Below are 21494 nucleotides of genomic sequence, written 5' to 3' on the forward strand. Positions count from 1 at the left end.
CAGTATTTACTGAACTAAATCAAAAACACTTGACATAATATTTATACCTGCAGAGTAGTTGAGAAAATTAAATAAGATAATTATGTTAAGTGTTTAGATACAATACATTTCAGATTGGCATTATCTAAGGATCTTTCTTTCTTTCAGATTTCATTCTCTAGGCCTGTTATGAAAGTGATAAAGAGGACAGGGAGCCTAGAGATCTGCAGAGTTGAATAGAAAGTTTCTGGCTCAAAGTTTTACTGGGAATTTAGTTTTCTAAAACATTATCCCTAGAACAATGTTTTTTATAAATTGTGGTTTTGAAAACCTGTATCACAATCACCTGGGTGCTTGATTTAAAAAATAATAAGTCAATAAATAGACAAACAAAAAATTAAAAAGTGGTAGATTCCAGCTGGGCGTGGTGGCTCACGCCTGTAATCCCAGCACTTTAGGAGGCCGAGGCAGGCAGATCACAAGGTCAGGAGATCGAGACCATCCTGGCTAACACGGTGAAACCCTGTCTCTACTAAAAATACAAAAAATTAGCCGGGAATGGTGGCAGCCACCTGTAGTCCCAGCTACTTGGTAGGCTGAGGCAGGAGAATGGCATGAACCTGGGAGGTGGAGCTTACAGTGAGCCGAGATCACGCCACTGCACTCCAGCCTGGGCGACAGAGTGAGACTCCGTTTCAAAAAAAAAAAAAAGGTAGATTCCTAGAACCCACTCCAGATCAATTTGTAATGCTGAAGCTCAAGAATCTGCCATTTTATCGAGGGAATCTAATATATAAGAATGCTTCAGAACCACTCGCTAAAAGTCAAACTCACCCCAAATACATTTTGCCAGTTACTATGCTCCAAAAACAGGAAACAAGTTTAGTTTTGAGACTTCCCTGGATATATGAATTATTTATTATCATTTCCATTCAGAATGGATTCTGTAGAGTCATTTCTATCTCAAGGAAGCTATAAGCTATAATCTTAGTAAAGTGAAAAATTGAGGGACAGGTAGGAGGATTCCAGAACTACTTCTTTCTAGGATTGGAGAAAATCATGGCATATCTGAACACTATCAGAATCTCTACTCACCTCCATTCCCTGTCTCCCACATTCCTCACACATACAAGTGTCATCAGAAGTGGACATGCTCAGGCTGAATTAAACCCAAACTGTTACCAAATTGGCAGGGAAGTGAAGCTGTTTATTGCTCCTCCTTTCTTGGGCAACAATAGCCATCTAGGCTAAAGACTTATTTTCTTTTCCATAAAGAGATGGCAAAAGCATACTTCTCCTTCCATAAAGCTGTCTGTGGAAGCTAATTAGAACAAGGGGCTTTCTTTCATTCCTTTTTTTTTTTTTCTGAGACGGAGTCTCGCTCTGTTGCCCAGGCTGGTATGCAGTGGCATGATCTCGGCTCACTGCAACCTCGACCTCCCAGGTTCAAGCGATTCTCCTGTCTCAGCCTCCTGAGTAGCTGGGATTACAGGTGCCTATTACTACACCTCGCTAGTTTTTATATTTTTTAGTAGGGACGGAGTTTCATCATGTTGGTCAGGCATGTCTCGAACTCCTGACCTCGTGATCTGCCCACCTTGGCCTCCCAAAGTGCTGGGATTACAGACGTAAGCCACAGTTCCCAGCCAATAAAGGTGTTCTTTATACTTTCCTTCATTCACAGAACCTTGGAAAATTTCATTACTCCAATTACAAGTGCAGGTCCTTGTTCCTGGTCTCTGATAAAAAGGATCACACATTTGGCAGGACTATACCCATGACAACATCAAGAACCTTATAGCATAGGAATAGTTCAATCTCTTTTTCACTGATTGGCTGATACAGATTGTTAGAGTCACATAATAAAATATCATTTGTTGGAATTCATATTTTCCATTGCCTATTTCTTCATTTCTTTACTCAGAGAGCTCCTAGCCTTTCAAGTCCTGAAGTTACCAGGTCACTCATTGACATAACCATTTGAATATTATGTGATGGAAAACTCTATATGAACTACTTCCATACTCTCAAAGTACTTTTCAAAAAAAGAATGTTATGTGTAAAAATGAAACTCTGTTAAGATTCTCTAATAATAGAAAGACACTAAGGCAGTAAATTTATCATTAACAACTTAATAAAATCAAGCTACAATTTGTGTTGAGCTAGGTTGTGATCCACTTACAGTGTGATCATTAAAATCTTTGGTTTGCAAAATGAACACAGGAGTTGTCTTAGTCCCTGTAGTGTTGCTATGACAAAATACCCGAAGCTGCACAATTTATAAAGAAAAGAGATTGACTTCACTCACAGTTCTGCAGGCTGGTAAGTTAAAGAAGCACAAGACTAGCACTGGCTCGGTTTCTGCTGAGGACCTTTGTGTTGTGTCATAAGATGGCAGAAGGTCAAAGGGGAAGCAGATACAAGTGAAGGGGCCAAACACAAAGGGCAACCCACTCTTGTGGAACTGAATCCATTTCCAAGAGGACTAATCCAGTCTCCTGAGAAGGAGAACTTGCTACTGCTAGAAAGGCCCCAACTTCCCATCAGGGGAAGGGCAAAGCCTTCACGATCCAAAGCCTCCCATTAGGCACCCTCATATAGTTTCCACCCCGTACTTTGCTGCACTGGAAATTATGGTTCCAGTAAGAGTTTGGGCAGGGTCAAGCCGCATCCAAACCATAGTAGGGACCATGTTAAACTATATCTATAAAATAAAAGAAAGATACTATAATTTAAAGTGAAGAACTAGAAAAAGTGAACATCTGAACAGTATTACCAAATCATTTAAAAATAGATATGTAACAAAAGAAGAGCAGAAATTATCTGTATCCTATAAATCAAGATTAGCAATTAAACAATCAAAATACTAAATTTTTTAATCCACAAAACCAAAAGTCTTTCCCAGAAGACAAGTGACATTATATTTCTTCAATGTATAGTCATTCAAATATATGCTAAAGTATTATGTTTCAGTGGAAAGGGATAATTCTGTCTTCCAGGATATAAGATACAAACATGATAAAAAAAATTTTAAAGAAGTCCATCAAGGGCAGAAGCACTAGTGTAGAGAGTCAGGAGGATAAACGGTCAAAGCCAGAGGCAAGTATGATAGGTTCAGATCAGAAACAGGGCTGTCTGTGAAGTCACACCTGGGTGCTCATGCACCCAAACTTAAAGTGTGTAGAACAAATAGTCCAGGGCCCAATAAAAGCAAGTCAAAAAACAAGAGCTAAGCCAGCTCAATCACCAGTCATAAGAACAGGGTCCAGACTGTGTTCATCATTATTGGAGGCCAGGGGATTCTGATAAGCTGCTGACGGAAAGTAAGAATTGTTCTCTATTTTGGCAGTTCACAGTCTACATCTATCTACAAACGTAAGTGAATGAGAGTAGGTCAGTATCTCCCACGCTTAGCAGCGGAAACCATCAGACTTTCCTCCCACCAACCATCTTGATAATCTGCTGGATTTGACTCTTTGCCTTGATGCCATTTGCTTATTTCCCTTTCCAGGGGAAATTTTGATTATACCTATAAGGGCCAACAAGTTCAGAGTTGTATCACCCTCTCTGAGTACTATAATACTACTCCTCAGTGTCATGTTGCTCCATTCAAATTAAACTGGACAAAGTATCTAAGGGGACTCAGACCAGTTTTACAAGTGAAAAATAGGTCCAAAGAATAAAGTAACTCTCCTCATGAGATATTTGCAAATCAAAGTGAATACAATATGCTTTTCTGTACACTCAGAAAAAGGGTTTAATATTACATCAAATTATGTCATTCTAGTTTATACCTATTATTGTCAGAAGAAGTTTGTGTAATTAAGAAAGGCAAGCTCACAACTGAAGTCATTCTAACTTTGACTTCATAAGAGGTGCAGACCCTGGTATACTCAGGGTGTTTTGAGAGAGATGGGGAAAGGGATGGGTTCAAAAAGAGAAAGACCTCAATAAAATCAAAAGAAATAGAAAAAATAATATCCTGTCAGATTCTTGGCTTAGATGGTTGTAAATCTGCCAAATGAAGACAAAGCTGGCCTATATCACACATGGGACAAAAGTTTAAAAGTAAGAGCAAAAGTCAGGAGTCAAAATTATTCTAGAAGCAGCACTTATGTGTAAATTCAAAGGTAATCTGAAACAGATCATCAGTTCCCAAGGAAAATGAACAAAGGGAAGCCTTGAGTAGTCTCAGCTTAAGTCCAAAATTCATAGGTTACCTAGGTGTAGTAGTTGGCAGATGAAGACACCAAGAGGTAGGCAGTTATTATCCAGAACTTTATCACGAGGCAAGAAATCTAGTTAATGGGCAACCGAGAAGGTAGATAACAGTAAAACAAACAGAAAGACTAAAACAAAACCAAGCAACAGGGGTGAGGCTTTTTGTATCACATTAGACCTAGAATTGAGAGCTGCGCTAAACCAGAAATCAGAGTTGAAATGACACTATCTTCCAGAATTAGAGAAATTCAGAAGTGGGAAGCAAAGCAGATTATCACTGCACTCAGATATTTTAGCTTCTCCCTTCTAGGATTCAGAATCTACAAAGTGGCCAGGAGACACGAATAAAGCTGTTTGTCAGATCCAAGAAAAAAAAGCATTAGGGAGTTCAGCAGACCTCCAAAGTCCAAGTAACCCACAAAGATAAAGTCATCTCACTGTAGAGCAGGCCTGGGTCAGGAACTATAGTTCACTGGCCAAATTCAGCTCACTACCTATTTTTGAACAGCCTGTACTGAGAATGTTTTGGTTTTTTGTTTTGTTTTTTTGTTTTTTTTTTTTTTGAGACAGAGTCTCGCTCTGTCACCCAGACTAGAGTGAAATGGCACGATCTTGGCTCACTGCAAGCTCCACCTCCTGGGTTCATGCCATTCTCCTGCCTCAGCCTCCCGAGTAGCTGGGACTACAGGCGCCCGCCACCACACCCGGCTAATTTTTTGCATTTTTAGTAGAGACAGGGTTTCACCATGTTAGCCAGGTTGGTCTTGATCTCCTGATCTTGTGATCCACCCGCCTCGGCCTTCCAAAGTGCTGGGATTACAGGTGTGAGCCACCGCGTCCAGCCCGAATGTTTTTTACATCTTGTGATGAATTAAATGAAATTCAGATTTTAGTGTCCATAAGTAAAGGTTTATTGGAACATAGCCATACCTATTCATTTATGAAGTTTCTGTGGCTGTTTTTGTGCTACAATGACAAAGAGATAGCATGGCCAGCATAGCCCAAAATATTTACTATTGGGTGCTTTACAGAAAACTTTGTCAATCCTTGTTCCAGGACAGAGCTCCCAAGTAAGAGTGAGAGATAACCAACCTTTCTCTTTCTTTCCTGACTACTGTAGTTTCGTAATTTCATTCGAAAAGCAGCTTTTTGTTTGGAAGGGTAGAGTAGTCAAATAAATGGCTACCCTGGAATAAGGTTTATCCAACCTTATCTGAAAGGCTAGGTAATCCAGCAAGGAGGAAAAAAAAATCCGTGACATTTATTGATAGTACTGTTCTGCTTTCTGGAGTATCATCAAAATGCTCCCGAGGAAGGTAAGGAAGCAGATAGCAGTTTTAGGTGACTGCCAGATACAAGAGACCATGAGCCCCTCACACTCCTGACAAAGATGATTCAAATGCTGCAGGGTATACGAGAAACACATCAAAGATCACCAAAAGGGTCTGGGCCAAGATTCCAGCCACCAGAATAGGAATTTCCGAATATGATAAGGAGATGTTAAGGAAGGTCAGGCAGTAAAAAGAGGTATGCTGACCCATGTGGTTTGTTGGCTAGCAAGTCAGGGAGCAGTCAATTGTTTGCTCTCCTGTTTTACAGTCTTTGTTTAGGTGTGGGCCAGCCCAGGGCCATTGAGTCATTTTAACCAGAAGGAAAGCAAAAGCCTGCAAAATGAACTTAAACAAAACAGCTGTGCCATAGGTTAAAATTTATGCTTTTCTCTTAATAGAAGTGTTTGTTCCTCTTCAGATAATCTAAACTTGAACTTAATAAAAATATATGTACCCACGTATTGTTGAATTTCTTTAACATTTATTTATTGAGCACAGACTCTATGGCAGGTGCTTTTTTAGGTACAATAATAAACAAGAGAAGTCCATGCCCTCATGAAGTTTTACATACTAGTGGGTAGAAATTAATCAAATCAACAATATATAAAATCTTGATAAGTGTAACAGAGATAAAGCAAGAAAGATGCTAGGGAGTGCTGGGTGGGGCACGGGGGAGGGAGGCTGCTCTTTCACACAGAGCTGTCAGGGCAGGCCTCCCCTCTTGGATGAGCAAAGTCCTGCAGGAAGTGAGCCAGCATGCCTCCTTGCTGTATCCTCAGAAAGAACTCCAGGCAAAGGCCCGCAGCAGGAGGATATCAGGAACAGGTGAAGAAATGCAAGGAGCCCAGAGGGGTTAGAGCAGAGCAACTGAGGGGGAGAGAAGCTAAGATCAGAAGAATAAGATGCTAAGAAGGGAGTGAGGGTGTTCATTCTGGAAGGCCTTGCATGCCAGTGTGAGGCCTCCCGTTGTCCTCTGAGTGCAGTGGGAAGCCACTAATTAGTTTCTGAGCAGAAGAGAGACATGGTCAGACTTGCAGTAGCTAGAGTAATCCTGTTAAAATTAAATCGGATATTGTCACTTCACTGTTTAAACATTAAAACCTTTCCAAATGAAAAACAATTGCATCATAAACATCTGACCTATTTATTATCTCAAAAAATAATATTTTCTAGTTTACAGAAAAACTTCATGATAGCCTTACATAATTTTGTTTTTTTAATTTCACTGGAAGATGGTTTCCAATTGTTACACCATAGTAACACATCACTGATTGAGATTAATCGGGGAGAAGAACTGTCAAAATTAGTTGAAAGACTAAATGATTCTATTTTATTTAAACAGGTTTCATTACCTTTTTGTGTGTGAAGGAATCAGGCTTGCCAAGGTTGCAAACATAAAATCTGTTTTGATTAATAGATTTATAAGGATTGTAATTAGCATACGTCAGCATCAGACTATGCTACCTTGGCTCTGCTTACAGTGCAATTTCTATGCTTCAATTTAATTAGATACTTATAAATGGTTTCAAAAGCAGTTTATTTTCTTTACTAGACTTGTCCTTTACTTAAGAAGATGCACTGCCTACTTTTTTTATACCAAAGGAAATCGCATGGCCCATAAGTACATCAAGTAATGCTGGCTATTTGTCCTTTTGTTGTTATTGTCACTCTTACTTTAAATAATTGAGTTCCTCAATATTAGCACTATGGCATTTTGAGGCAGATAATTCATTATTGTGAAGGGCTCTTCTGTGCATTGTAGGATGCTTAGAAGCCTCCACCCAAGAGATGCCAGAATGGCAACCATAATTGTGACAGTCAAAAATGTTTCCACACATTGTCAAATGTCTCCAGAAGGAAGAGAGAGTAGAGGGGGCAAAATCATCCCAGGTTGAAAACCATTACCTTAAATGAATGATCATCTGTCTTTCTGTGGGGGAAAAATTGTTCCATCTCTTTTCTCTCATCCATATTATGAATAGATTCTTAGAAAATGACCAGAAGATGTAATTTAATTTTGAAGGGCAGATTTATATAAGAAATATCAAAAGAAAAGGTCACTGGAATAATCAACACATATGAGAATAACATTTGAAAATCATGTTTTATCAGAGTTCTCTTGGAGAGTTCCTAACAAATAAGCTTAAATGCACATTTGGCACTACAACTTTTAAATGAGAAATTATTTGGAAGAAGGCGAATGGCAGAAGGAAAATAACGATCTTCAAAATAGTAACTCATTAGAGCTTTAACAAAATGAAGCCTGTAGGTAAAATTTATAGTCTTCCTACTTAGAGTATAAATTGATATAACGCTATTTAAAATAAGGATAGTTGGATTATTACTGTAAAAAGAAGCCTATACTGCATTTCTGTACATCTCAAAATATTTTGTTCCCAAATATAGTTTCCTTTTATTCATTTAGAATAAAAATTTAGCTCTTTTATATATTAAATGTTTTAAAATATATTCAGAATGAAAGTAATCTAAGAAAATGGCTGTTGTTATTGCTCCTTAAAAAAAAGTCAAATTTTTACAAATAAGCATTTTTCATCATTCTGTCCATGGCCCCCTTGCTGGCCACGTTCAAATGCTCTCACTATCCCATACATGTAGATGACTCAAAACATATATTCATACTCTCTAGGGTTCTATGTGGTGTCCCACATGCAAGTCAGATGGGATATACACACATTAAAGTAGTTGAACCAATGAAAGATACATGTTTGGGAAAGGCACAAGGGACCAGTAAGAAGTGAGCTTTACTTTAGTGGACAGAATGAGGGGAAAAAAGCATCCTAGAAATAAGTGCTCAACCACAGTTAGGTGGTGATGGAGTTGCTACAGACGTTATGTTGCTTTTTCAAAAGATACTTTGAGCACCCAACATGACTGCTTGGGACTTAGCAGCATTCAGCCTTAGTCTAAGAAAGATGATCACAGTCACCGCCAAGTATTTCCATCCTGAAGAGGATGCCAATATGGTAAGAAGCTTCTATCTTCTGCCAAAAAGTGAAAGATCAGAGGTTTGGGTAGTGGCATTTGCAACTTCTAGTCTTCCTTTTTTGTCCATGGTCCCCCATAATGGATATGTTCCAACCCTTAAAAAAATAATGTTTTCAAATCAGTGAAATTTCTAATCTCTCCCAATGTTTTTTCCTCCTTTGTTCCCTATTGTCAGTTAAAGGGATCAACATCTTTCTAGTCACACAAACTAGAAACCTCAGAGAAACCTCCTAACCCATCTGCCACAAGTTAATTGCTATTCAAGATCTGATTCCACAGCAACATCTTTGGTAGCTTTGCCCTCCTTGCAACCCTGTTCCCATTTCTATGGTTGAGGAACTCATCATGCCTTACACCTACATTCACTGGAGACTTTCAGATGCTCTTTCAACACCAATTTTTCCTGACACCACATAATTGTGCTTATTACTACTAAATCTGTCCTAAAAAACTGATATAATTATGAGTTGACTAAATAAATCTTAAAGTAATTCTTCATTTTCTCCAGATTAAAAATCAAATTCCTTCCCAGACTCTCCACTATTATTCTCAATCAACTTTTATTTCTGACACACACACATAGTATACCAGTCATTACAAGTTTTCAGTCATTTGAGTGTGACAAAGACTTTTAACTCTATTTTTTTCTTTTGTGGGCCTGTCTTTCTATAATGCTCTTCAGTCCAATCCCTACAACTTTATGGCAAAATTCTGTTCACCATCCAGTATATTTCAGTTAAGATTCTTAGCTTGTATATTGGCACTCCCATGGCACCTTATTAATAGTTTCATTATAGTATATAATCACACTATATTTCAGTTGCATACATAATTATTTGTCTTTTAAAATTATGATATATTTTTGGTCATTTTTTGGTCTCTTTCATCTTCGTAGTCTACTAGTATTTTAGCTACAACAGAGTTAGTGTTTTTTAACTCAATCAAGCTTAATCATTAGAAATAGAAGACAACTGGCCAGGCATGGTGGCTCACGCCTGTAATCCCAGCACTTTGGGAGGCCAAGGTGGGCAGATAACCTAAGATCAGGAGTTCGAGACTAGCCTGGCCAACATGGTGAAACTCCGTCTCTACTAAAAATACAAAAATTAGCTGGGTGTGGTGGCATGTGACTGTAATCCCAGCTACTCGGGAGGCTGAGGCAGGAGAATAGCTTGAATGAACCCAGGAGGCAGAGGTTGCAGTGAGCCAAGATCATGCCACTGCACTCCAGCCAGGGTGACAGAGTGAGACTTCATCTCAAAAAAAGTAATAGAAGACAACTTCCAAATTATATATAGTTTTATTTTTCTTATCTTTCATTTTACCTTTACCCAGATTAATACAATTTTCTTTAATTCCAATATCAAATGTGGACATAAGATGAATCTAACGATTGTTTAAGAAATTAGAGGGCTGGGTGTGGTGGCTCATGCCTGTAATCCCAGCACTTTGGGAGGTCAAGGCAGGTGCATCACTTGAGTTCAGGAGTACAAGACCAGCCTGGCCAACATGGTGAAACCTCATCTCTACTAAAAATACAAAAATAGCGGAGTGTGGTGGTGCATGCCCATAATCCCAGCTGCTCAGGAGGCTGAGACACGAGAATCGCTTGAACCCAGGAGGCAGAGGTTGCAGTGAGGAGAGATCGTGACACTGCGCTCTAGCCTGGATGACAACAGTGAAACTGCATCTTGAAAAAAAAGAAATTAGAGAAAAAAATAATGGGTGGAAAGAAATTACATTTACATTTCATTTATTATATTTTTCAGAAGATTTTGAAAAAACATTTCCAGATCTAATCAAAATATAATGGGATGTTTCATCACTTCAATTTGAAAGTGAGCATTTTGCTGTAAATGAAAAATAGGTAAGACAAAGCACAGCATGTTTTTGGACAAATATCCAACACAAATTCATGTGAATATGCAAAACTACCAATGCCCACAGAAATAATTATGGATGTCTCAAGGAAAGTGTTTACAAAATATGAGATTCTGCACATACATTAGTAATACTAAAATTATATAATTTCTCTAAGCTAGGATTTTTTTAACCAATGTTTATAAAATTTTAAAATTATTTCCTGCACTTATTAAAGAATCGTATGACTTAATTCAGAGTTATACAGCAGTGATACAGTGCAGTATTGAAGAGCACAGATTGTCATGCCAGAATATGCAGGATTGGCCATTTACTAACTGCCTGATCTTGATTAAATTTGTGTAACTTCTTTAGGCTTTAGATTCCTTGCCTGTAAAATGGAGACAAGAATGATATTTGTTTGTTATGAGAATTAAAATAATTAATGCATGGAAAACACTTAGACCAGAGCCTGGTAGCACGGTTAACAGTTTTATCATTAGTTCTAGTGGTGAAGTTCTTTGGAATTCCAATCTAATTTTTTTTCTTATTCAGCCTACTTCACATCTTAATATAAGCACTTACCATAGGTAAGTTTATTAACAATGCTACTAGAATAAAGGGAAAAGAGGAACAATTTTTAAGTGATTAAAAGGTGTTATCACTTCCCCAGCTATCTTCCGGGCTCCCCAGCTACATGAGTTATTCTCCCCCATGGTGAGAGAAGGGAGTGGAGGTGGGATTTTGCACAACTCGAGCCCCAACAAAACAAAGTACTCCTCATGTTTGGCATTATTTTTCTTTCAAATTTCAGTTTAGAGTCAACTTCTGAGCTGAAGAATTACTATAAACTTCCAATACTCTGTTAGGGGATTCTACCCTGAATGTAGTGTAGACAGGGCAAGATGGAAATCAAATAGGCTTAGTAGAATAAATCAAAACTATTTCAGTAAATGTTATGCATTGATAGATCAAAGTGTAATCTATGTACTGTAAGTAAGTCTAAAATGGAAACTGTCCTTCACTTGTAACAGAAGGACTCTTTTTCTCCAGTTTCATGTATAAATCTACCTACTTCTAAAATAATTTAGTGAAGTGGCTTTTTCATTGATACATGGAAAAAAAAAACATTTACAAAGAAACCAGTAACAAATGTACTCAGATTCAAATTCACCAATGGAAAAGATTTTGAAGTATTATCTTGAATATACAACTTTTATATCCAAATTTTGTTTTTAGTAAAATAATCATTTACTTTAAAAGATGATAAATTTAACTTTCTACCAAGAACTATAAAGAATACATCACTGGCACCATATTGCATAAACAAAGAAGAAAAAGCTAAAACAGATAATTAGAATGTTTTGAACATATTTATTTGAAGAGAAAAATATATCTCTGTGCTGGTTCTCACATTTATTAAAAGAGAATAATCAATTCTGCAGACAGTAATATATTCTAAGAAGTAATTTGGCCTTCTCACCAAATAATCATAATAAAGAGCTGAGATTTAATGAAGTAAGGTAAATATAAAATAATTTGGTTTTTGCTAATAAATAGTATTAAAATACTTTTTATCTGTTAGAGAGTCACTAGAGAAAAGAGTTAACAAAAAAAATTACTTGCTCTTGTTTGATTACAAACTATTGTAATTTTCAGGCAGAAGCATCAATAAGGGAGAGGTCACAGAAAAAAACTGCAAGTGTCACTTTCTTAGAATGTTGCTCAATTTCTGATGTCATTGAAAAAGACTTTTAATCATCATTCATAAAACTATTAACTTTGTTTTCTCAGTAGATCAATTAACATTTACTCTGTGTTAACTCTATTCTTCTTTCCAACGTGATTTTGTTTCAAAGGGTTCAAAAACTGGAATATCGGTGCAATAAACACATAAGGCAATTTATTCATTTATAAGTAAATACTGGGAATATTTAAGAGAAATATTTAGTCAGCTTAACCTGTATAATGTGATTGTCTCCGTTCCTTACAGAACCTGAGGAACCTAGAAGACAACTGCATTCAGAGAAGGATAAAAAGGCAAAATTTATGGTTAAAATTATCTGTTAAAGACAAAAGAACAAACAAAAAATGACAGTTTATTTATTATTTCACAAAAATTTGAGGAATGGTATTTGAGTGAAACATTTCTTGCGAAGACTAAGGAGATCTAAGATTGTGGTTAAAATATGACTTTTACAGGATGACATCTTATCTCCAAGGTCAGCAAAAAGAAGAAACACTATGTGCTAAATGAAGTAATATACAGGTTAGATCAGGGTATGATCTTGGGCATATTACTTCACTACTTAAACCTTCAATTTGTAGAATCCAGGTTGGTCTTAGGTAATTCCTAAGAGTCCTTCCAGTTTTAAATTTTAGGAAAAGAAAATTATATAGATCCTAAATGCCATTATTACTCATAGGAATGGGAAACATGCCTTCATAGAAAGTAAAGGCTCTTACATATTCTTTAATCTCTACCTGTCAGCACATGAAATTTTATGTACTGTTATATATGTCAAACAATAAAACATCTTTAAGCAGAGCACCTTTCTTAAACACACTGGTTCTACACCAGGGCTAATACACGTGGTAGGTAGCTGTAACTTATGCTCTCTAAAGTGTAAAGGCTTTCTCTTCCTGTATTAGTATCGAAAGTTTTTTAGTTAATGTTTATCTTATGTGAGGGGAGGAATTGATTTGAACCAAAAACAACCAAAACGCTCCTCAAAAGGGAACACAAACATTGCTTTTTCAATCTTGCTGCTTCAGGTTAGGTTCCCTAAACACTGTCATCTCTTTACAGAGGCAATCAACAATTTAGGTCTGGCAATATCATTAAAGAACCGTGACTTTGGACAAATCATATACATTTGGAAAATCTTAGCTTTCCTAAATATTAAAACAAAAAAATTAGAGTTTATGCTAGATAATGTAAAAGATCTGCTTTGGAATATTATAATTATCTAATTATGTATAATACATATAATATATTATATACTATATATAACATATATATCATATACAATATATGATACTTGAAAGTTTCTGAAATACATTTCCCCATTGTTGAATATGCACATCTCAGAAAGATACTACTAAATGCTAAGAAATGCAGTAATTAGTTACTACTTGGTAAGAAGTACCCCATAATAATCTACTGAACTGTTTATTTAAATTAATTGTCTTACAAAGTATATTAACTCCTCACGAAAATAAGATGCATTACCTCATTCTCTCTATTGATTCTTAGAAGGAAATAAAAAAGGCAAATATTTTCTCTGCTTTACAAAGAGAGGAACTAGAACTTAGTGAGTGGATGGGATTGTATAGCAAATCACAGAGCAGGCCAGCATCAGAAGAATAAACTGTGCCCCAGTGCATCTATAGAGCTTTCCATAAATACTATGCCTCTTATTTTCTGTTACACCTTGTAGTGTACAAGTGTGTTTATGCATTTTGGGGCGGGGGGTAGGAAAGTCAGTAGAGAGGAGGTAATCATTGAGCTATGACATAATCTCAGAAAGGTTAATTCATTCACTGCACTAGGGGTTCCAGGGTATCACTAAAGACTAGATTCAAAAGGGTACATAGCTCTTCCATTTGCTCTCTAGCTACTGAAGATCATTAAGCCATATTATAATGGGAAACACTTACCTTATAAAGATAGTGCTAATCTACAAATATAAATGTTGCTTCAAACTTTCAAAAAATTATCTTGCTCTTTCTAAAGTCTATACAAAATGTAAATAAAAGTCTTTAGGGAATGGGATAACCCAGCAATAGAATTAATCATCCCATGAACTGCAAAGTTGTCTCAAATGTTGATCTTTTCCCAAATAAAGGCCCATACATGAATATCTTCTCACTTGGGACAATCAGATAAGTCAGATCAAAGTTATCAATATTTTTTCTTATCCTTTTCTGGCCCAGCTGTTTTTGGACTCTTATAGTTGAATTCAATTATTTTTTTTCTTGTTTTCCTATTTTCTCTTTACCATTATTTGTTATTTGAGCTTCACCATAAGTTTCAATAAATTCCTCAAATCAAAGACCAAGAATAAAAACAGTATGAATATCAAATAATTTTGAGAATTTGGCTATCACCTCAAATATTTTATTTCAATACCTAAAAAGTATTTTTCTCTTACTTATTTGATGTATATGTTGACATATAGCTCAGAATTTCTAGCTTACAATAAATTTGTTAATTCCTCAAAGAAAAGTAAGCCCATTTTATTAAAATAAAAGGTGAACAGAATGATCAAACATTAACCTAAGCACAAAGTAAGGTGTTCTCCTCAAATTGCTTCAACATCTTAATGTCAACTATAATCTTTCCAGTTTGAGGTTCAAAAAAAATTGCCTGGCTAGAGCACAGCAAAGATGGAGCTTCTTTAAAAATGGGCTGTACTCTGCAATTTGTTGAGCCAAAAGATGCATGGTGCTTTCTTGGATCATGTGGACCACACCAAAGGGAGAACCAGCCTGGACCTGTTTAAATTCTTATCCAAGAAGATGTAGTTGAGGGGTACTCAGCTGATAAGACTAGATTCTGATAGCCTGACTAAACACTATTATCCCTGATTGTGCTCAAGTGACTAGGAAACCATTTTATACAAAGCAGACACAGCAAAGCAGATTATGATACACTTTTGCTTAAAATCCTACTATTGGTTTCCCATTGCATGTAGAATGAAACCCAAACTCCCAAATCTAGTTAACGAAACCCTACATGGTTAAATATCTACCTACCCTGTTCAGTCACTCCCTTTCCCCCAAGGCAGTCCATCTACTGGTTTCCCCACTTTTCCCCTAACAAAGAGGGCTCTTTGTGCCTGAAACTCTTTCTCTTTTTCATGATGGCTTCTACCTGTCATTTAGATATCAGTTTAAATGTGACCTCCAAAGATACATCTTGCCTGACAAGCCACTCTAAAGCAGTGACCAAGACTCTCTCCCTAACCAAACATCAGGCAGGTTCCTCTTTTCAACTAGATCTCATCCTTGGACAATGTCCCTAACCTTCAGAAGCCAGTCTAAATGAAGAATCCTACTAAGTGATTTCCCACCTTTGATATCTGATCAAGGTCTTCATTCTCTACCCTTAATGTCTAAGTCCTTGGCCTGCCTTTAGCAAGAATCTTGTTAGTCCAGTTCAGCAAGAATCTCCCTATCCTTGATGTCTCCTCTTAAAAATCTTCCATCCACTGATACCCTCACTCTGCTCCTTGACTATAAATCCCCAGCTGTCATTGCTGTGCTTGGAATGAAGTTCAGTTCTTTCCCCGATTGCAATAGTACAAAACAAAATCTGTATCAGCTTTAACTGGTGTCTGGCTCTGTTTGTTTTTGATAGTAGCCATCCGGTCCCCTGGTATCAAATTATCCTATTTCAATTCTCTGCATAGAACTAATCCTTATGACATTATTATGGTGTTTTCTTTATACACTAGGATGAAAAGCTTGGGAAAAGAGGGGCATTGTCTCTCTCAGTCACTGTTTCATCACTAGTGCATATAGCCTAGAACAAAACTTGCCAATGGTTACATACTCAAGAAATTTTGTTGGGTGAGACCATTTTCATAGTATATCTAAAGGGGTATGAAAATGCACACAACAGAATGCTGAAAATTAGCATATATATAAGATTTATTGTAAAAAGGAAAAAATGAATAAATCAAATATTAAAAGTTGAGCCCTCCAGTTTCTTCTTTATACAATGTTGTATTTTCCAAATTTTCCACTAACTGTATTACTTTTAAAATCAGAAAAACATAAAAAATAACACATGAAAAAAGTAGTTTAATGAATCATCATTTTTAGTTGGTTTAAAATGTGTTTTTTTGGGAGAAACCTTTTACTTGCTGCAAGTTTTCAAGATTATTGATTCTGTGCCAAGAGAAAGACACATGCAAATATAAAAATGAAACAAGCACCTTTTCACAGGGGAAAAGACTGTCAAAAATAGTTATTTCCTTCCTTAAAGTTCTAAAGCCTAGCTGATTTTAAAACCAAGCAAATAATAAAATAGAGAAAAGGGAGAAGAGGATAAGAGTCTGATATTACTTAGACATCATATTACCTGTATCAGGGAAATCAAGAGCAAATTCTGTTTTCCCTGTGTAATCTGATTCAGTCATGATTGAGTACTAGTGATTCATGTGGTGCTGTTAACTAGTGAGATGATCTCTCGACAGGAACTGCAGTACTCCCCACATAACCTTGGGTTCAACTACTCTCCAATGCATTTGCAGATGTCCACTTATGGCATCTGTCAAATACTCCTCCTTTGTTGGCTGTTGCTTACTATTTTATGACAGTCATTGTTGTTATGGATGTTGTTTTAAAATCGTTCTTTACATGAATAAACACAACGCTGTCAGATTACATGGCATGGAGATTCATCAGTTAAGGTAAGATAAAATGAAAAAGAATTCATCCCTACTTCTCTCATTAGATAAAAAGCTTTGGTGGAATCTACTGACCTTAGGGCCCTTATGCAGGCTGTTTGTTCCCTCTGCCTACAATGTTCCTCCCCGCCCCCGCCCCCGCCCCGGGGAGCCAAATGACTTCCTTCCTCCCAGCTTTTAGGTCTTCATTCAAATGTATTTCACCTTCTCTATGAAATGGTCCTGATCAACTATTTAAAATTGGAATACTCCAATACCCTATATTTCCCTCTCTGCTTCCTATTTTTCCTCATTAGTTATCACCATCTAATACCCAGTGCTTTGTTTACTGTCTGTCTCCCCCAAAAATGCAAGCTCCCGATGAGCGCAGGGATATTGCTCTGTTTTGTTCCTACTATACACCTAGAAATGTAACTTGTTGAGTGAGTGAATGATATAGGTGAATTTGCCAGTGCTATAATTTTTGAGATTATGTCTCATAAATTTAATCCATCTATGACTTATACCCTGAGATAAAGGATCACTTGAAATCTCTCTTGTGGTTAGAAATGGGTCCTAGGGTTCAAGGACCTAAAATTGTCACAGTTCCTTTTGTACTCCTGAAATCTTAAAAGATGGAAGAAAACCTCCAGTGAGGTAACCAAGGAATTATGACCTTTGGCTGTTATGGATCCCCGAAAAAAGATGTACACTGGGTCAGAAGGTGCTGATGATGCTATCTAGGTCACAAAGGTTTAGAACTTTCCCCAGCATACTTTCTCTTTTTATAAGTTTAGTCTGCATGTAGTGTCAGAATGAAAAGAGTTCTTGTTTTAGGTTGGCAGTTTTTCGAATGTTTGACTTTGGTATCCTAGAGGAAATGGAAGAAACTAGTTTCATTATCCACACAAATTGAGTCTCATAGGAGGACCTGATACAAACCAAACCAAACCAAAACAAACAAATAACAACTTTCTGCACAGGAATTGCAAGTTCACTAAACAAAGATTTGATTTTATCTTAAACCTGAGCAAGAGAAGTAATCTTTGAACTATAGTGGTTCATCGGGTAATTTCTCTTTAGCCAATGTTATGGGCAAATGATGTCCTCCCCAAATTCCTGTATTGGTATACTAACCTTGATACTTCAGAATGTGACTGTATTATTTGCATATAAAGTGTCTAAAGGGATAATTAGGTGAGAATGAGGTTATCAGTGTGGGCCCTAATCCAATATGACTGGTGTCCTTACAAGAATAAATGAGGACACAGACATCATACAGAGGGAAGACTATGTGAAGACACAGGGAGACGACAGCCACCTAGTTGCTTAGGAAGGAGGTCTCAGAAGAAACCAAACCTGACAACACCTTCATCTTAGATTTCTGGCTTCCAGAGCTATGAGAAAATAAATTTCTGTTGCCTAAACCACCCAGTCTGTGGTACTCTGTTACTGGCAGTCTTAGCAAACCAATACAGCCAAACAAGAAATGTCATAAATTTTTGTCAGAAAAAAATGCTTGTAAAGAGGTAGATTTATCATGTTAGAGTTGTTTTGTTCTCTCCTCAAACCAGAAGGTTCCTTTTAGTCAGCTGGCAGTATGTTTTGCTCCTACTATACACCTAGAAATGTAACTTGTTGAGTGAGTGAATGATATAGGTGAATTTGCCACTGTTACAATTTTTTTTACCCATAGTAGCCACTCACTTAAGACCCTAAGATGCACCCACCAAGTGCAGGATACTAAAAACGTCAAAGCAGGAATAGAAATTGAATGCTCCTACACATAAAATTAAAACACCTGTAAACTTTTCAGTTAAAGATTTTGCAAATTCTACATCACTGTTACCCCTTTTCTCACTGCTTCCAGATCAGAAATACTTAGGTTAACAATAAAATATGAGGGAGCTGGGACAGTAACATTCTTCCAAAATAATCAAACCTATTATCACAGAATCTAGTTTACACATATTTCTGGATTTACTTTTTCTTTCCTGTGTTTTTCTTCTTTGTTTCTTATATTCATCACTTTTTTAAAATTTTGAAAACAGTTATGCTATTTTATAATTCATGAGAGATATATATTCTGAAGTCCTTTTACTATTTCTGGAATCAAATCAGTAACTATAAGGTGAACTTTTTTGTTTTTGGAGACAAGGTCTCATTCTGTCACCCAGGCTGTCTGAAGTGTATGCCTCATTGCAGCCTCAACCTCCTGGGCTCAAGCGATCCTCCCATCTCAGCCTCTCTAGTACCTTGGACCATACATGCACACTACCACATCCAGGTAATTTTTTCAATAGTTTGTAGATATACGGTCTTGCCATATTGCGCAGGCTGGTCTTGAACTCCTAGGTTCAAGCGATCCTTCTGCCTCAGCCCTCCAAAGTGCTGGGATTACAGGCATAAGCCACCGCACCTGGCCTGAAGTAAACTTTTAACAGAATATATGGAATGTAATTGAGCTGACTAAAGTGATGACATAAAGTACTGTCTTTCCATACTTCAGCAGCAGTAGCTGAGTAATTCTTAAAGACACATAAAAGCACTATTCAAATGAGACCTTATATTATTTTTTAAAGTGTTTATACATAATCATAAACTTTTGAAAAAATATATATATAACTTCAAAAAATTGTTATACTTGTTTCATTTTTACCTTCACAACTATTTTCCCAATTAGGTAAAGGATTATTGTTTTCATTTTATACAACTCTACAGAAAGGACATCGAACTCATTAACATAGCAGACTCCAAATTATGTGGTTAAAATAAAGCTAATATAATCAGGGATACCTAAATTTATTTATTTATTCTTAAATTACACTCAGGTTTTCTACTGGTTGGTATACAGTCAACTTTCAGCGCAACAGGAAACATACACTATTAATTAATTTAGTATCTTTGTTTCTACAAACTTAGTTTAATTTTTCACATTTCTACTTCAAAGATTGCATCAAAAAACAAACAACAAACACAGAAAAACTTTGAGGAATCAAATGTAACCAAGATTGAAAGTTAGGAACCTATTTTTTAAAAGTTATAAATATTCTAGATTATCAAATTAGCATTTTATTGTGGTACATAACATAAAATTTTAAATTAACATTTTAAAAACATTAAAAATATGTTCTCACCAATATTAGGGTGCTTCAAAAGACGGCAGATTCTAGCTTCTCTTTCTAGTTTCTGATGATCTGTTTTAAAAAAACAGAATAAGGCAAAAATAAATAAAGCAAAAAATAATAAAACACAATAAACATCATAACGAAATGACATAAAGCCTTTGCATTTACTTATCCTTTGATTTCATTTTGAAACAATGATAATTCAAATTTAGAATTAAGTGAACAGCACATAATTCAACAATCTAATTTTATTTTTCATTGACTTGATGTTTGACAGAGTGCAGTATAGAACAATGCTAAATTTAGACTTGGGGAAAATAGTGGAACCTGCACAAAATAATACTATTCTTTCTCATTTTTATATTAAGTATATATTATTGTAACAAGTTAAATAACCCAATATAGACATACCGATTTAGAGCAGAGGATGCATATATGGAAATTGAATTGCCAATGGAATAAGTGCTAAATCAGGTAATTATAGTTTATCCCTAATGGAGAATGTTCTCTGTTCAGTCACACGTTCTGTTAACCACTTTCCTTACAATTGTTGGTTCAACTTCCTAGGTTTATGATGCTCTTCCTAGTATCAAAGATTTCCAAAAATCCCTAATTGCTTGCTCATCTTCACCTTTCTATGTTTTCCTAACCATTTCTTTGAAGAAACATGAACCACTATAAACTTGTGTTTTAAGAATTATCTTAATATTCTTCTTTGATTTTTTGGTGGCGATACATATACACATAAACGTAACCAAAATCACTCATCACAACACAAAATAAATGGTAGTGAGAGACAAAAACATGGTAGAAACACATGTTGCTGATAAGGGTAGCAGTGTATAGTGGTCATTAGTTGAAAACTTATACACAAAATAACTGATTTAAATCTTACAACAACCCTCTTATATTGGCATATTATTATCCCTATTTTAAAATACAAATACCAGTAGTTTAACACCACTGCCTTGATTAATGCAAAGCCTCCAGCAATCTCATCCTCTGTTTCTTTTGCATTTACGATGCAACACACGTCAACACATATAAAAATGTCAAAACTTTTTAAAATAAAAGGCAAATAATGTTTTAGTTTTAGTTTGGAAATAGTTTTGACTTTGAAGATCCCCTAAGAGAGTTTCTGGCACTCCCTGGGTCTGCAGACGCACTTTGAGAACCACTGGTGTATGCTATAATGAACTGTTGTATATAATGTAGATATTTTTCGGCCATTTAGAAAAATATTTTAAACACGTAAAGTGCTATTAATAGCTCAAAGTGTCAAACACACAGTGTCTTAATAAATCAGCCCAGAATTAGATAGTCTCTAACAGTGTATCTCCATTATATCTGGATTCCCAAATACAAAGACAGATATTCTCTGGACCTACCATTATCGAAAATTATACCTACTTCAAATAAATGCAAATTCTTCAAACTCCCTATCTTTTTAAAAAGTTCTTATTCTTTTTTTTTTTTTACTATTATTATACTTTAAGTTCTAGGGTACATGTGCATAACGTGCAGGTTTGTTACATATGTATACTTGTGCCATGTTGGTGTGCTGCACCCATCAA

The 21494-nt window shown here is 36.1% G+C and overlaps 1 protein-coding gene across 5 annotated transcripts in view; it reads right to left on the reverse strand.

Annotated features, from left to right (window-relative positions):
• Positions 1–21494, reverse strand: part of CAMK2D (calcium/calmodulin-dependent protein kinase II delta) — a 319303-nt gene that overhangs the window by 191535 nt on the left and 106274 nt on the right. For all 5 annotated transcript variants that reach the window (XM_011948374.1, XM_011948371.1, XM_011948373.1 and 2 more), the window contains exon 3: positions 19930–19989. In XM_011948374.1, coding sequence (XP_011803764.1) covers positions 19930–19989 — 60 coding nt within the window. The remainder of the gene's footprint in view (positions 1–19929; positions 19990–21494) is intronic.

This window comes from Colobus angolensis, unplaced genomic scaffold, assembly GCF_000951035.1.
Source record: "Colobus angolensis palliatus isolate OR3802 unplaced genomic scaffold, Cang.pa_1.0 Scaffold279, whole genome shotgun sequence".
NCBI classification, from domain to species: domain Eukaryota; kingdom Metazoa; phylum Chordata; class Mammalia; order Primates; family Cercopithecidae; genus Colobus; species Colobus angolensis.